The 16,992-nt window shown below is 39.0% G+C and overlaps 1 protein-coding gene across 1 annotated transcript; it reads right to left on the bottom strand.

The window, feature by feature from the left end:
• Positions 1-13,487: 13,487 nt before the first annotated feature.
• LOC149837347 (putative N-acetyltransferase HLS1) lies at positions 13,488-16,222 on the bottom strand. Its single transcript, XM_090007346.1, has 3 exons — positions 16,052-16,222; positions 15,736-15,923; positions 13,488-14,522 (listed from the first exon to the last, which is right to left on the bottom strand). Exons 1-3 carry the CDS (start codon positions 16,220-16,222, stop codon positions 13,670-13,672), a joined length of 1,212 nt encoding a protein of 403 aa, XP_089863472.1. The 3' UTR covers positions 13,488-13,669.
• Between the last annotated feature and the right edge of the window lie 770 nt (positions 16,223-16,992).

Here is a 16,992-nt window from a genome sequence, read left to right as displayed (position 1 = left end):
AATTGAGAACGACATTGGTTCACTGGGAACAACATGGGTTCAATAGGGATTCAGCCTAAAAATGACATTGGTTCAATTGGGAATGGCATTGGTTCATTGGGAACGACATGGGTTCAATAAGGATTCAACCTAAGAACGACATGGGTTCAATTGAGAACGACATTGGTTCACTGGGAATGGCATGGGTCTAATAGGGATTCAGCCTAAGAACGACATTGGTTTAATTGAGAACGACATTGGTTCACTGGGAACGACATGGGTTCAATAGGGATTCATCCTAAGAACGACATTGGTTCAATTATGAACAACATTGGTTCACTAAGAACGACATGTGTTTGATAGGGATTCAGCTAAAGAACGACATTGGTTCAATTGAGAATGGCATTGGTTCACTGGGTTCGATAGGGATTCAACCTAAGAACGACATTGGTTTATTTGAGAACGACATTGGTTCACTGAGAACGACATGGGTCCAATAAGGATTCAACCTAAAAACGACATTAGTTCACTGAGAACGACATGAGTCCAATAGGGATTCAGCCTAAGAACGACATTGGTTTAATTGAGAACGACATTGGTTCACTGGGAACGACATTGGTTCAATTGAGAACGACATTGGTTCATTGGGAACAACATGGGTTCGATAGGGATTCATCCTAAGAACGACATTGGTTCAATTGAGAACGTCATTGGTTCACTGAGAACAACATTGGTTCAATTGAGAATGTCATTGGTTCACTGAGAACGACATGGGTTCGATAGGTATTCAGCCTAAGAACGACATTGGTTCAATTGAGAACGATATTGGTTCACTGGGAACAACATCAGTTGAATAGGGATTCAGCCTAAGAACGACATTGATTCAATTGAGAACGACATTGGTTCATTGGGAACAACATGGGTTCAATAGGGATTCAGTCTAAGAACTTGGATCAGGAGGACTTCAACCTACATATTGAATTTTTTACAGTGAGATTAATTTCAAAGGGGTTCAACCTAAGAACCATATTGGTTTGACAGACATTCAACCTACAAATCACATTGGTTTAGCAGAGACTTATCCAAAAACTATCAATTTTATAGGGATTTAACCTAGGGATCACATCGGTTCAGCATGGATTAGCTTACAAACTATCAATTCCATAGGGATTTAACCTAAGGATCACATTGGTTAAGCAGGGATTCAGCTCACAAATTATCAATTCCATAGGGATTTAACCTAGGGATCACATTGGTTTGGCAGAGACTCGACCTACAAACTATCAATTTCATAAGGATTTAACCTAGGCATCACATTGGTTCAGCAAGGATTCAACCTACAAACTATCAATTTTATAGGGATTTAACCTAGGGATCACAGTTTAAGAAGGAAGGGTTCAAATTGTGGGCTTTGAATGAACCATCATAATTTAGCTGTATATGGTTTGCTTTCAGGATTATCCCCTTTTCCTGAATGGGGATGAAATAAATTTGAGGAGCATTTTGAGAAAGTCATGAAAAATGATTCAGGTTTACCCCTTAACCTGAGCGGGGAAGCTTGATGCAAATGCAAATGAATGTAGATGAATGCATGCAAATGCAAATGAATGCAAAATGATGTAAATGGGTGCACATGCGTGCAAAATGGGAGATTTGTTTGATCCTATCTGCATACAGAACATTTTGGAAAAAAAATAAAATTTCAAGAAAAATGCCCCAATGTAACTGGGGAATAAAATGTTGGACGAAAGGATAGGTAATTGATATTTGACGAGAATTCTCTGAAGATAACGAGGTAAAAAACTGACAATGAGCTTCTTGATTGATTAGGGAGGCATTCTGAAAGAGGTTACCCCTTGTAAGAAGACATTGAACATTTTGTAAGGAAGGAATATAAAAGATGGCGCCAGACCATGAGGAAAATTGATAAATTTATTAATGCATTGAAGAAGAAAATAACAAATTAATAAGAGAAGTGAGACTGCATTGTCCCTTCAAAATGACAAAATGATGAAAGTGACATAGTCTTGACATTGTCAATTTCTTAGAAAACTTGCTCAGGATGGTCGACTGGTGTCTTCTTTATCTTCAATAACAATATTCTTGTCGATGCAATCTTGAATGATATTCTTCAGAATGAAATAATTCTTAGTGTCATGCCCTGCTGCCCGATGAAATTTGTAAAATTTTTCTTTGAATCTGCCCATGATTGTTGCAGGATCAACTGCTTTAGGTAAACGAATCATATCTTTTGTGAGCATGTATTCCAGAACACTTTCGAAAGTCTGGTCTAGAGGGGTGAACTTTCGATTCGTACTCCAATCCTTGCGCTTTGACTTTTATTGATCTTTCTCTTTATGCTGAGGACTAGATTGAAGAGGCTTATCATTGTTGAAGAACTTTCATTTTTGGCCCTTGGATCCCTCTGAATAGTTATCATGATTTTTCTTATTGCTTTTGCTATCATTGGCAGAAAGAGTGAAGTGAGTCTTCTTCTTCTGCTCATTCTGATTGTTGCCCTTGGTAAAGATGAAGCCTTCGTAAACTCTATTTTCCATGCTTAGCACAAGCCACTTGGCTCGTTCTGTCAGCTCGATGAAAGTTTTTGATGGTGCAGTAGAAATGAGACCTCTCAGGGATTACAAAAAATTATTTAAGATCAGTGATAATGCATGCCCCTCTGATATTGGATCTCTCATCTTATTGCAAGCTGACCTCCATCGGTGAATAAAATCTCGGGTCTTCTCATCTTCTTTCTGCTTGAGGCCGCAGAGATGACTGAGGGTTGGAAGTGCCTTAGCATTGAAGAGGAATCACTCGATGAACATATTTACCACTTTGGCAAATTCTTTCAATTTGATGGGATTAACATGCTCTGAGTACCACTTTGCAGTTATTCCCTCCAGGCTTCGAGGAAAACAAAGGAAAAGTGCCTTATTATCTCGCTTGAATTTGGCACATTCAGCGAAGAACATAGCCAGATGTGCCTTTGGGTCACGAGATCTGTCAAATTTAATGAATTTCCTGGGGAGATTGTCCAGATTGTCGTCCCCATCCAAACCATCATAGAAGTCTTCACTGGTGAAGACTTTCTTGCCCTTGTCGCGGGCTTGCAGATCTCGAACTATCCTCACCATATCTCTGAATTGTGGTTGGTCAGAATCATTGATAGACTGATCTTTGAACTTGTGGGCCGATCCTTGTCCCTAGGTTGATTTTCGAAATGCCTGTTGGGTCTCAAACTCTTTATTTGTGCCCTCTACTGATTCCTCTTCATCTATTGTATCAGTATTCTAGATAGGCTTCTTAGACAGCTTCAAAACCTTTTTGACTACCCGGCCTTTTGCCTTCTGCTTGACCTGGGTCTTCTTTGTACTAGCTTCAGCTTGCTCTGCCAACATCTTGTTTATCATCTTTTTAAACATGACATACATTTGAGGATCGATGCCATCATCTGCTTGCTTTCTCTGACTTTTGACTGATCGGAGTGAGTCCATCTCTTCTTCTGAGGCCGTTGAATATAAGATGCCCTTTACTGGTGCAGTTTTCTTTCCTGACCTCGTCTGAACCATTAAGTATCACGAACGCTCTCTGCAGGGCAAAGTTGATGGTTTAGATTAAAGGTTTTTTTGGAAGAAAGGTAAATAATGAAGGAAATATTGAGGATTATGAAAGAGATAGAAATTTTGAATAGAATTTGGAAGACAAAATTTAAACATTTGAAAAATTGCAGGCAGGATAAAGCTGAAAATTTGAGATCCAGAGGAAAGGTAGGAAAAGGGAAATCGCCTGAACTTTTTGAGGAAAAAAATATGAGGTTTTGAAAATCGTCCAGGGTTTTGATAAAATTGTTGGAAAGATAGACGAAATTTGGAAAATGATGTAAAAGGGAAATGAGAAATAAAAGAAGGAATTCAAACACATCCTGCACAAACAATTATGCACATATAGTATTTCCTAAGAAGCTGACTCTAAATGCATCAATTTTGAAAGAGCTTTAAGATCCTAATCCTGACTCTAGGCTCAGATCAACTGTGTCCAATCACGCTATACTGATATACTCGAGCCAAGGCTCGATGTACGTGGCATAAAAATTCATCTCCGGTTCTAGGCTTGTGTTTTTCCAACATCCTTGAGCACCTGCCAATATGCGTTGGACTATGGCCCTTGGTATGTGGCAGGGAGGCGTTATCCCAAATGAGTGGCTCAGTTGTGAGGCTTTATCTTGAACTATGGTTCTGTAAGAGAGCCCAGCAACGTGAAAACCGGGTAGATATAGGTGGGGTGGTTTTTGAAATATGAGCACATGCATGCAAACAGAGGGCTCTAAAACCTAAAGAGATAGAGATTTTTGAAAATCCTACATTGTTTTCATACAAATCCTACATTGAGGAGTGTTGTATTTCAGACCTAAGTCTATGTGAGCATGAATAATTCTTCTTAATTTGGTCCTACCAAACCATACCTAGTCTACATGCAGTCCATGTCAGTTGAGTTCAAGCCTAGGCTCCTAGGTTCACATGATATTAGAAAGTAAAAGCTGATATTTTGTAGAACACGATTTTGATAATTGAACTAAGTCAAGGTACACAATTGATCAGACGAAGACAGATCCCATCACGGTCACCAAACCTGTTATCATCGCAAAATTTTCCCCCTCTCCCTTAGAGAGAGAGAGAGAGAGAAACGATTCTGCGATTCAAACTCGACCAAAGTTTTGAAAATGTTTTTTGAAAATTACTCACCTCCACTTTGAAAATTTGCGGGAAAATTTTGTGAAATGGGATCCGCCTGTCGGTATGAGGTTCGACCATTCTTGACGCCTTTACCAGGGGTAATCGAACCAAGGATCAATTGTGCGCTTTAACTTGACTCAAATATCTAAATCATGTTCTATTTTCCTAGAATGCATAAAGAATCAGACATGTGCTATGGAATTTTGAAAAGATGCAAGTTTGAGAAATATGATGTTTGCTTTGGAAAGTTGAGATGTACTTGGAAAATGATTGGAAAAGTACTTGAAAATGGAATTCCTGGGAAAATCATTGAAGTTCATTGGAAATCAGAAATTTGCATTGGAAAATGAATCTTGGATGAAAAATGGATTCTCAGGAGAATGAGAACTCTAAGAAAATTGATTTTCGAGATTGGAGTTGCTTTTTCTAAGAAAATCGATTTCTGAATAGGATTTAAGAATTTTGAGAAAATCAATTTCAGAAATAATTCAAAGTTTTTGAGAAAATCGATTTTGGGATTTGAAAATGAAATTGAGAATGTGGAAACCTTGGAAAATCATGATTTTGAACTTGGGATATACTTTTAAATCTCATTTGAAAATTCAGAATTCTGAGAAAATCAAATCCTAAGAAAGACTTGGAAAATTTTGAGAAAATCAATTTCTCTGAAATAAAATTGAAAAATGATTTTGAAAATGATGCAAATTGAATGAATGGATATGAATTCAAAAGATATTTCATTGAAGAATTGAGATTTTTTTTTGAAATTTTGAGAAATGCAGTGCATTTTTTAAGTTAGCCTAAGAATGTATGTTGAATGTGGCTAATACGAAGATCACAAATCTGGGTTTTTTTCGTATTCTGACTATGGCCATAAATACGAATCACACCAAGTTTTTAAAATCCCTAAGAGCTTGTGCACGTGTCATTCGTGTCAACCATAGTGAATTTTGGAAAATGTGCATATGTATGATACATCAGATATTGAAAATTACAGAAATTAAACTATATGCAATGTAATCCTATTCTAAGCAGAAAATATAAATCTTATTCTAAATTATTATAACTTTATATTACATTGAATTGAAATAAATAAAATTGCTAAGTCTTCTTCTTGAATGTTCCTGCAAAACTAGAAAACATGTTAGCACAAAAATGTAGGTTTATCTGGATTTATCCGAAAATGTTGGAAATTATCGAATATTATCTAAATGTAAACCCAATTCATACCCCCTTTGATATAAACATGAGAAATAAGTAATCAAATTTGAAAATAAACTTTGAAATTCGAAATTAGAGTAAAAATAACCAAAATACCCTAATGACCTTAAAATTAGGGTTTTCTGAAAGAATTTTTATAAAATTTAGAAATTTGAAAATCAAATGAAATAAAATGAAACACAATATGATGCAATATACATGAAAATTTAAAGAATTAAAGATTGGAATTTCGAAATTGAGATCAAAATGACCAAAATGCACCTGATAACAAGACTGTGGCCTTGAAACCAGGGTTTTCTGAAATAAATTTTGCAAAAAGTTGAAATATGAAATGAAAATGATATTTAAATTGACCTTAATATGATACTATATGCTTATTCACATGATAAAAACCCTAAAATGGCAAAAATATCACAAATTACTGAATTTAACTTGATTTTCGCATGATTTTTTCCTCTGAATTTAAAAATGAACTAACACAAAAGGTAAATGAACTCCAAATTACACCAAATTTGGCATGGATGCCTATACTAACTCTAAAAATATAATGAAACTCAAAAATATATTTTTTAAATATGGAAAATTAACTAGAAATCCTAAAAATCAAGATTTTGCCTAAAATCCTAACTCTAAACTCAATTTCGAGTACTAAACTACCATAGAAATCTCTCAAATTTTATGGGGTGATAGAGGACAATTAAGTAAAGATTTTTTCCTTTTAAATATTATGGTTTTGACCTATAGTCGGAGCTAGTCAGTTCCAGCAAGTCGGATCAGAATCTAGTGACTCTAAAACTTAGGGCAGACTGATAGGTTTCGGGGAAAATTATGACAAAAATAACAAACAGTAGATAAAATGACTGAAATTTTGGAAAAATGTTCCTAACAAATAGAGAAAAAATTCCTATTTTTACAGTTTTGAGATTAAATGAATGGTTTGAAAAAGAGTAGAGGATTATCAGAGCTCTAGATCTCGCTAATTCTCAAACACTGGATTTTGACAGACAGAGAGTTTAATTCTGAGAAAAATACCTAAGATACTCATAAAATTCTCAAATTTGGGAAAATGGCAAAGGGAATAATTAAAAACAATTGCTTTATTAAAAGTTTTGTCATCCAACCTACAGATTGAAGCATCACAGTGGATTAGGGTCGGTCTAGACCTTGACAAGAAAAAAATGAGATTTTCACATGTTCCAAAAAAAATCAATTTTTAACAGAGACAAAGCCTCATTGTAAAAGTCTGGAAAAATACTTAAAAATAATATATTCTAACAAGGATCCACTGTATTTTTTTGAGGAGGATTTGGATCCTCCATCTAGGATATCTCGGATGTTTTTATCTACTAAAACAAAACCTGAAATTTCCAAAAGGGTAAAATCCCAGTTTGGGATTCGGTTTATTAGAGAGGGTTGAAAAACTCAAATCACTCTAGGTTTTTGGCAGGAGATCAAAGACAAATAGAGGTATTCATAACAAAATTTTTAAGATTTATTTAACAAAAAAAAAACAAGCAGGAAATAATAACTAGACTGCGCATAGATTAAAAACTTACAAACTAACAATCTGATTTTAATGAAGCTAACTAGATAATTGAAATGCGTGCAAAACAATAAAGCAAAACTAAAAACAATGCCTAAAACCTGAAATCTATGTGTCAATGATAATAAAACATGAAAACCCTCAAGGAGGTATGATCCACTTTTGCCTTTTGCTCTTTAAAAGAGAGATTTTAATCCATTGCGTGGACGAATCTCCTCTTTTGTGTAGCATACACACATAGGATAAAAGAGAAGAACCTTACCTTGGGGTTTTGATGTAACTTGGTCATGGTCTTTGCTGCTGTGATTACTACTCAAGCTGGAGCTGTCGTGGTGGAGGAGGATGCCGAAGATGGCGGCAATGGAGGGTGGAGAATGGCTGGACCGATTTGTAATTGGAGGCTAGACTTGGAGGAGATGATGGCAGCAATAGTAGAGGCTGGACCTTGATGGGTTGTGGAGAAGGATGTGTAAGGAGGTGAAGAGGTAGGGTTCTGAACAAGAGAGAGGGAAAGAGAGGTAGGGAGAGAGAGTTGGAGAGGGAAAGAGAGGTAGGGCTGAGAAGATAGAGAAGATGGATAGTCGTATGATGCTCTTTTTTTTCTTTTTCAAAACCAAAAAAAAAAAACTTAGATTTTAATTGGCCAGACTTAGGGTTGAGAGGGGCTAATGAAAAGGGAGTGAATAGGTGTACGTGAATGGGTTGGTGTAAGTAGCGAAAGAAGGAAAGAAAGGGAAGAAAGAAGGAAAGAAAAGGAAGAAAGGAAAAAGGAAAGAAGAAAGAAAGAAGGAAGGGAGAGAAGAAGGAAAGAAGAGAAGAAAAGGGATTACGTGAATGAGGAGAGGGAGGAAAGAGAACGAAGAAAGAAAGAGAAGAAAGAAAGAAAGAAAGAAAAAGAAAAAAAGGAAGAAGATAAAAAGGAAAAGAAGAAGAAAAGAAAGAAAAGAAAGAAGGAGAAGGAAAGAAAATGAAGAGAGAAAAGGAAAGAAGGAGAGAGAGGGATGGTCAACCACCTTGGTGGTTCCCATAGGATGAATAAAATAAAAACAAAGATAAAAATAAAATAGAAAAAAATGATTACTAGGATTTTTTTTTTAAATGAAAAGGTAGATGTGAATGAAGGAGCCATCTCAGAGTGGGCACACTTTCCAAATTTGAAATTCATTTTGAGGATCAGAGGGGAAGAATAGTCTTTTTAGAAACTTTTCGGACAAAATGAGTTATTTTGGCAGTTTTTGAAATGAGTTCCGAATTTAAAATTTCATACCCTGTTGCAATGCAAATCTAGTTTAGAATTTGAAAATTTGAGTTTGAAAAGAATCCAGATTGTTTTTCTCGGGAAAATATTTTCAAATTTAGAATCTTGGGGGTAAAAATGTTAATTTTTGAAACACAGAGGTTTGAAATTGATTTCTGAAAACTTTTAAAACTCAATCTGGATTAAAATTTTCAAAACTGGAGTTCTGGATCTCGAAAATGAAATGAAATGTTATGAAATGATGAGAAATGATATGAAATGTCATGCAAAATGTAGACCCTAAATGAAGAATTTTGGACATTCGACCCTGATTGACAATTGTACTAGTTTAGAAAGTGACAAAATTGATAAAAATCGCAAAATGGTTTAAGAAATGGTTTTCGGGCTCTACCGGGCCAGAGTAACACTGAAAATTGGGGTTTGAACTGATTTAAATTAAAATAAACTAGATTGAATTGGGTTTTAGGGTTTCAGAACTCAAATGGATTGACAAGACACTGACTCAACTGAACTCCCCAAATAAATTTTCAAGAAAAGCTGTCATTTTTAGAGAAATTGTACAAAATGGTCATTATAGTGAAGTGAATTACGAACTAGAGCTGGGTTTGAGCTGGAACAAAGGTCAGTAATACTGAGATGAACTAAAATTGAAGCTCGAACATTAGCTCAATTGACTGGACTCAGCTCAATTTCAGCTAAATGAGCTGAAATGGGCTAAAATGAGCTACTGAACACTTAGAAGTGGTTTTGAACTGAAACTAGAGCTTTTGAACTTCTGGTGAGCTCAAGCTAAACTTAGGGGAATATGACTGACTGTGAATGACTGACTCGTAGACAATGAGCTTGGATTTGAGTGAGGAATGAGCTCATTTCTGAAGAAATGATCCCATTTTGGCAGAAATGGTCAGAAATGAAAATGGTATGTTCATTGTGAGCTCAGGTGGGCTTGAAATGGCTGACATTCTAACTATTTTGAGCTTACAGATGAACTTGGTTGACTCTGACTGACTGAGGGTCTAGGATGACCTAGGGGTAAAATGGTAGTTTTCCTAATGAAAGTGGGTAAAATGGTAATTTTTTTACACAGACTCGGGGTTTGACTCTTGTACTGACCTACCAGGGCTGGCACTGCACAAGGGGTGTGTTTGAAAGTGGATGAAGAAAATTTGGGGTGTTTACAGGGCTCTCTTGCCAGTGGGTGGGTTTCCATCGGTTGGGCTTGGCCGGCAGCAGGTCACCGGTCAGATCTTGGTCGAAGGCATCCCTTATCCTCGCTGGATTTTGGTGAGGGGAATGAAGGGATGATGTTGGACGAAGAGCAGTCAGGCAGATATGAAAAAAACAAAGGGGGGTGAAGATGAAGTGGAAGGAGAATCAGTGGGGAAGAAGTGGGGAAGGAGGGACGTGTGGTGGTAGGGAAGAATAAACAAAAGAAGAAGGTTGGGTAGGTGGAGGGAAAGGGAAGGTGGGAAAAGGGGTGGTAGGGGAGGTTGTGGTGGGGCTAGCTGTTGTGGAGGGGAAAAGAGGCTGACACTGTTTGTGGTGGTCGAGCCATTGATGGTTGTCGACTGAGATCGACCAGTCTCGAGTAAGGAGGTTGTCCGTTGAGCCTCGACTAACCTGATTGTGCCCATCGTTCGGCTGGTCCAGTCGCCCAATCGGCTTCAGCCACCGATCGAAACAATAGTTGATGGGAGGGTGGTGTGTGTTCTTCCCCAAACACAAATTCGCATGTTCTGGTATGTACGAAAAAATATCTTGGGACCCGCCATAATTCATATGCCAATGTTGCCCATAATGACTTTATAATAAAATAACATATAAAAAAGGTAGATATGCTTTTGACGGAAATGTCCTTCGATAAGATAGATATGTGTTGGATGAAAATGTCCTCTCGCTCCCCGTAAATAGATTTGCATGTTTTGCCTTTGTTTTTAGCTTGTGTTACAATACATGGCAGCCTTCTCGTTTTTGCCTGATGAGTTGTGGAGCTTGATTCAAAGTTTTTGTCTTTGTAGGAAGGGGGGTCTGAGGGCTCCCCCCGGTGTGGGTCCTGCTACACGAGGGTCCAGGGGGCCCCCTGGTGGGGGGGGGGGGGCAGCGCCCCCCAAAGAATTTTTTTTTGGGCTTATGTTTGAGTCTCAGTTTCGTATGGATCAGACCAAACTTGTTTAGGTTTAGGGTTGTTGCCCTTGCCTTATATAAATTCTTTCTTTTCTTTCTCTCTTGTAACTGTTGAAAAGAGCAATAAGATTTCTCTCTGAGCGATCGTAGTTTTTTTTATTCTCTCTATTGGAAAAAGTGATTTACAGTAGAAATTAAATCAGAGAGTAGCTATTTACAGTAAAAATTAAATCAGAGAGTAGCAATTTACAGTAAAAATCAAATATAAGAATAGCAATTTATAGTAGAAATCAGATCAGAGAGTAGCGATTTATAATATAAATCAGATCAAAGAGTAGTGATTTACAGTAGAAATCAAATCAAAGAGTAGCGATTTACAATAGAAATCAGATCAGAGAGTAGCCATTTACAGTAGAAATCAAATCAGAGAGTAGCGATCTACAGTAAAAATTTAATTTGTACTGTAAATCGCTACTCTCTGATTTGATTTTTACTGTAAATCGTTACTCTTTAATCTGATTTTTACTGTAAATCGTTATTCTCTGATTTGATTTCTACTGTAAATCGTTATTCTCTGATTTGATTTCTATTGTAAAACTCTACTCTTTGATTTGATTTCTACTGTAAATCGCTACTCTCTGATCTGATTTCTACTATAAATCGCTACTCTCTTATCTGATTTATATTGTAAATCGCTACTCTCTAATTTGATTTCTACTTTAAATCGCTACTTTCTTATCTAATTTCTACTGTAAATCGCTACTCTACGATTTGATTTTTACTATGAATCGTTACTCTCTTATCTTATTTTTATTATAAATCGCTACTCTACTCAGTTTGACATTGTCATCATTATCTATGTTGTAAATCAATATTCTTTGTCTACTCAGTTCGATGTTTGAACCCTCGTATCATGATGAACAATAGACATAATGCTGATTTTTCTGGTAGTTCAACTATTTCTCACAAACAAACGACGACAAAGGGTGCTCTGACGATAATAGACGACGGCAATGACAAAGGGTGCTCTGGCAACAACAAACGACGACAATGGGTGCTCCGACGACAACAGACGGCAACAAAGGGTGCTTTGACGATAGCAAACGACGACAAAGGGTGCGTCATCAATCGAAGCTCCTATTACAGCAGATGGTGCATCACCAAAGGGTGATCCAGAATGTTTAGGGTGACATATTGCGAGAAACTCCTATTAAAGCAGACGAGTTTACTCCTTAGGGCAAAAACGATGATGATTTTAACCCTTTCTGTCAAGAATATATTTTTGTCCTTTACTTGAAATATCGTTTTATGACGCTAATGACGAAAAAGGATACTTAAGTCTTTGCAAACGCGCTAGACTTCAATGCTAACACACAAGAAAATAAGCCCTACGTGCTTACATATGTGGCGCTCATTCAGACCCGAGAATCAGGGGGGAGGGACATATAACCTGATAGTTGACGGATACATGCCACCAATGGGCCCGGAGAGGCCTCAACTAATCCACATGATGTTGGGTCGTAATGTTCATTCACTGAATATGTCGGATCGCTTAAAGGCCTGAAGCCGCCACATATTATTGTCGTGAGAAGATGGTCACATTGTGTCACTGGAGAATTGATTGACCAGTGATGCTGAATATCACCGATAGAAGAAAATCACAGGAGAGCAATAACTTGTATTCTGATCAGTGCTTGTTCCATGAGTTGAACACTTGTGAAACCTTGAAACCAACAAGATCGTGCCCTAAAAATCGTTCGTTCAAAGGAATCGAGGTGGATGATCCCATCTTATACCAATTGATATAGATCAGATCTCGAATCTACATAAAAATTCTATCAAAATTACAATCTAAGATAGAGAAAATGAAAAACAAGGACAAAATGCAAGAAATAAGAAAGAAAAAGTGAAAAAAAAGGAAGAAAGAATGAAAATTAAGAAAAAAGGAAGAAAGAAAATGAAAATGATTTGATATATTTAACATCTAACGTTCTCATCACTTTTAAAGATGAAGGTTTCTTAATTTTAATCAAAACAAATTGGCTACTAGAATAACCTTTTAAAAAGATTAAACATATCCTGAAAAATGTGGATCAGATACTATGATCCAGATACAAGAACTAAAAAACAAACAAAAAACCAAAATGCAAATTAATCCAAACGAACCTTTAACGTTCGCATCCCCAACTGTAGTCACTCGTTTTTTTTTAATGATTCTCACTTCACAACACTTTTGCTTCACACTTTACACCTTGATTGTTGCGTATCCACATCTCATGCATGTAATTTTTACGTTCATAATTCCTGCTCTTCCAATCTGAGTTCAGCTTTCCTGTACAATATAGTCCGGAATACACTACTACTTCCACACCTCCCTCCCATATTCATGCGTTTTGAGGATCTTAAAACCGGGGGTCTTGAGATTCCCCGTTTGCAAAACCAATGATTTGAAGCGGGTACCCATAACAAATCAAACCCTCTTTAGGTAGGAAGCAGATCAGGTGATGCTGAACATGAGCGTTTTTTTGCTCATGTGGCCATCCGATTTGCATATCTGCTTCCCTTCAGGCAAGGATGGCAGAAAACCACCAAAGCTCTCTCTCTCACGATATGATGACATCATTACATGTATGCACGTTAACAGCTTATTCTGAAACCTTACAAAATTACAACATACATATACCACACATACATGCACCCCTTTCCAACAAACATACAAAAAAGAGGCAACAGAAAAGGGCCCCACCATCCGCCAAAAAGCCTCAAAAACCCCAGAAGGTGGACCCCACTACCACTCAATATATTCTACTAGACCTCCCTTGGGTCCACAAAGATGGACCTCCCCGGAGGAGACTTGGTCCAATCTCCAACCTCCCCGTCCGAGTAGCCTTCCCCACCCAGCCTCTTGATGCACCACAGGTCCTGGAACGACAGCCTGGACCAGTGTGGGACCCCTTGCATCAGGGGCTCGCAGCACGCCACCTCAGCAACCACTACCCCGGCCCCACATTCTCTCCCCAGATTGTGGGCCCACCCACACAACGCTCTCACCAGCCCCACCGCCTCTGGCCCTTCCCCGGCGATGCCGTACAGGAAGAGGCAGCCGAACGGCCGGAAAATCTCCGGGGCGGACGGAATCCGGAGCCAGGGAAGTATCCGATCCAGGATCCGGGTAGCGCGCGCCGCCGCGACCCTCGCGCGCGAGACGCCGCCCACCCGGAGCCGGAAGAGGCCGCCGGAGTTCCACACGGATAGCGCCGCCCAGGAAGGCGGCAGCTCGGCGGAGAACGTGGCGAAGTCGAAGGCCGGCGAGGAGGAGGGGACCGCGAGGAAGGTGCCGAGGGTGAGGGCATTGGACAGGACGGAGCCGATGTCGCCGGGGAAGAACTCGACGGTGGAAGCGCGCGAGCGGTAGAGGTACTCGGCCTCGCTGGGGGAGAGGCGGAGTACGCGGACGCCGGCGGGGACGCGCTTCTGGTGAGCGTGGACGGGCTGAACCAGCACGGCCGGCGCACGGAACTTGGAATAGCCGAGCCGGCGGGTGAAGAGGCCGAGGGAGGCCGCGTTGGAGGGGGCCGTCGCCATGTAGGCGTACTCGGTGCCGTTGTCGCGGAGCCACGACTCGAGCCGGTTCACCAGCCTCAAGCCGATGCCCCTTCGCCTGAAAAGAGATTCGTATGGGTGAGCGTTTCTGGGGGAATTACAAAGATAGGTGCAGGGGAAAAAAGTTTTTTTTTCTTCCTTTTTTAGGATTCAGAATGAGGGGTTTTGAGGTGGGTGATGGTTAGTTTGGTGGTTGATGATGAAAGGATGAATGGTCTAAGTTGGAAGAGAGAAATCTTCTTGAGCAAATGATTGATGGGGTTTTCTTTCTTGGTTGAACTTGGAGATGTGTGTATCAAAAATAGGTAGCGTTTTTTATTCATAGTGAAGAATTTTCTGGTGGGTTTTGGTTAGTTTGGTATCTGATGGGTTTGAATTGGAAGAACAATTGTTTCTTTTTTTCTTGAATTTGGAGATGTGGGTAACTAGAAAAGGTTGGTTTTCTGCAACAGAGCAGGCAACATTTCCGTGAAAAGAGTGGTATGGAGAAATTAACCAAGAATTCAGTTAGGTTTAGTTCTGTACGTGGGAACGGGGGAAAGAAGGAAAGGAACAACTGAAACGAGGATTTTCGCTTCCGTTTCTTGAAGTGGGAAAACAGAGAAAAGAGGAAGTGTTGCTTCGTGCTTTCTGTATTTAGGCGAGAGAGAGGGACAAAAATTGGTTTCGAGCATTTGCAGAATGTGGTAATTATTGAAGCTGGGAAATGACTGAGAACTTACCGAGAAACCTCACAAATGAACCATTTGGGCATTATTAGACCGTTAAGAAAAAGGAACGGAAATTAAGAAATGGGTCCGGTTACAATATAACTCGAGATGAGACATTTATTCATATCAAAAGGGAAATAGCAAAGATAACACTTTAGAAAAGCATCGTTAAAACAGAGTAGAGGGAGCAAAAATAAAGGATTTTTGGTCTCCACTCGGTAAAAACTAAAAAGATAAAAAAAATCAAAACAAGAGTTTTGAAGTGCATCTCAGACTGGGGTGTGTTAAAACCAGAAATACAAGGGAAATAAAAAAAAGGAAACAAGATGAGACAAAAACCAGCAGCTTGCTAAGCTTTCGAAACAAGACCAAGCCTGAAAAGTGCGGCAATAAATTAGAACATCTAGATTTTGAAAGAAACAGGTCAAGAGAGACACATTTTCCTTTTTACATTGGTGAAAAGAAAAAATAAAAAATTCTCTAGAAGAAACAAAAGAAAAAGAACAGTAAAAAGTACAACATAGAGGAGCAGAAAAAAACATCGATTCCACTGACTTGTACCTGTGAGAAGGTGAAACTCTTAGGCCAAGAACGTAAGCAGCTTTAGTAAACACAGGAACCGGCTTGTTATTGCTCTCTTCACATCCATTCTCAGCATTTCTTGTGAATTTTTTACCGCAAGTAACAATTTTTATGCATCCCCTAACCACCCCCACTATCTCTCCCTCTTCTCCTCTCAACTCTGCAACCTATTAAAAATGAATGATGATGCAAATAGAAGAGAACCATTAGAAAAGGAAAAGAATATAGCCATACAAGAAATCAAGCACTGCAGAAATAAAACCATTCAAAATGAACCTCTTGGAACAAAAATTACCAGCATGGTAAAAGCAGGAGCATGGCGAACCCTGCAAATGGGATCACCCATCAAATCAGTTAACAGAGAAGCCTTTCCACTTGGACCAACCTCACACCTTCTTTCAAGCAACTCCACTCCCACACAATCTCTCTCTGCATCATACTCTCTTATCATTAACTCTTCTTCCATCTCTCTCTCTCAATTAGCTCTAAGCATCCATATTTATAGCGCAGAAAAGAATCAATTGCCTCAGGACAACAGCTTCAAATAAAGAGGAAGATAGCCCACTGGTTAAAAGCTGCAGCTTTTTTCAGGCTGCGGATCTCCTGAATCACGTGTGAAGCAAGGCAAGGTTACGGTAGAATGGTAGAGAGAAAGGAGGTGTTGGCCTCTCTCTCTCTCTCTCTCTCTCTCTCTCTCTCTCTCTCTCTCTAAAGAGCTCCCTTAGGTATTTTCCTTATGCCGCCCCTCCCCTTTCTGGCTTTTTTGTGGGTTTTAAGTGGGCGATCAATGGAGGGCGTGTTCCATTAAATAGCTAGTCCTCAATCCCTCATCCCCTTCTCTCTCCCAATTTTTTCTCTCTAAAAGCCAGAAGCACCGGTTTCTCCACCTCCCCCACTCTCTCTCTCTCTCAGCCAACATGAACACCCCCATCTCTCCCTTCCACACTTCCATTCTCTTTAGATTAGTTTCTCTAAAGTCTAAACTTAATATCCTCCCTCTAGGATAATTATCACACAATTGGCAATGGCGGCTGTGGCTGCGCAGCCTCGGTTGAAACTTTAAATCATTAATTAAGGCTTAGATTAATGGTGGCCTGTACAATCATCACCTTCATTAATTTTCATTCGCAACATCCCATCTACCCCCGTCCTCTCTCTCTCTCTAGGCCCTACACATCCCCAACAAACGCATTCGTCGTACACCATGCCAATGACTGATATCTGACACGTGTATGG

The sequence above is a fragment of the Nuphar pumila genome, chromosome 5, assembly GCF_984573655.1.
Source record: "Nuphar pumila chromosome 5, dmNupPumi1.hap1.1, whole genome shotgun sequence".
Lineage (NCBI taxonomy): Eukaryota > Viridiplantae > Streptophyta > Magnoliopsida > Nymphaeales > Nymphaeaceae > Nuphar > Nuphar pumila.
Note: the sequence above shows the minus strand (reverse complement) of the source record. Positions and strands in the feature narration are given on the sequence as shown.

Bases quoted from the DNA above. Each gene is read 5' to 3' on its own strand.
- LOC149837347 (XM_090007346.1), bottom strand. From the start codon at position 16,222: ATGGAAGAAGAGTTAATGATAAGAGAGTATGATGCAGAGAGAGATTGT. The intron at 15,924-16,051 runs GTAATTTTTGTT...CATTTTTAATAG, and splicing joins CTCCTGCTTTTACCATGCTG to GTTGCAGAGTTGAGAGGAGA. The intron at 14,523-15,735 runs GTACAAGTCAGT...ATCTCTTTTCAG, and splicing joins AGAGTTTCACCTTCTCACAG to GCGAAGGGGCATCGGCTTGA.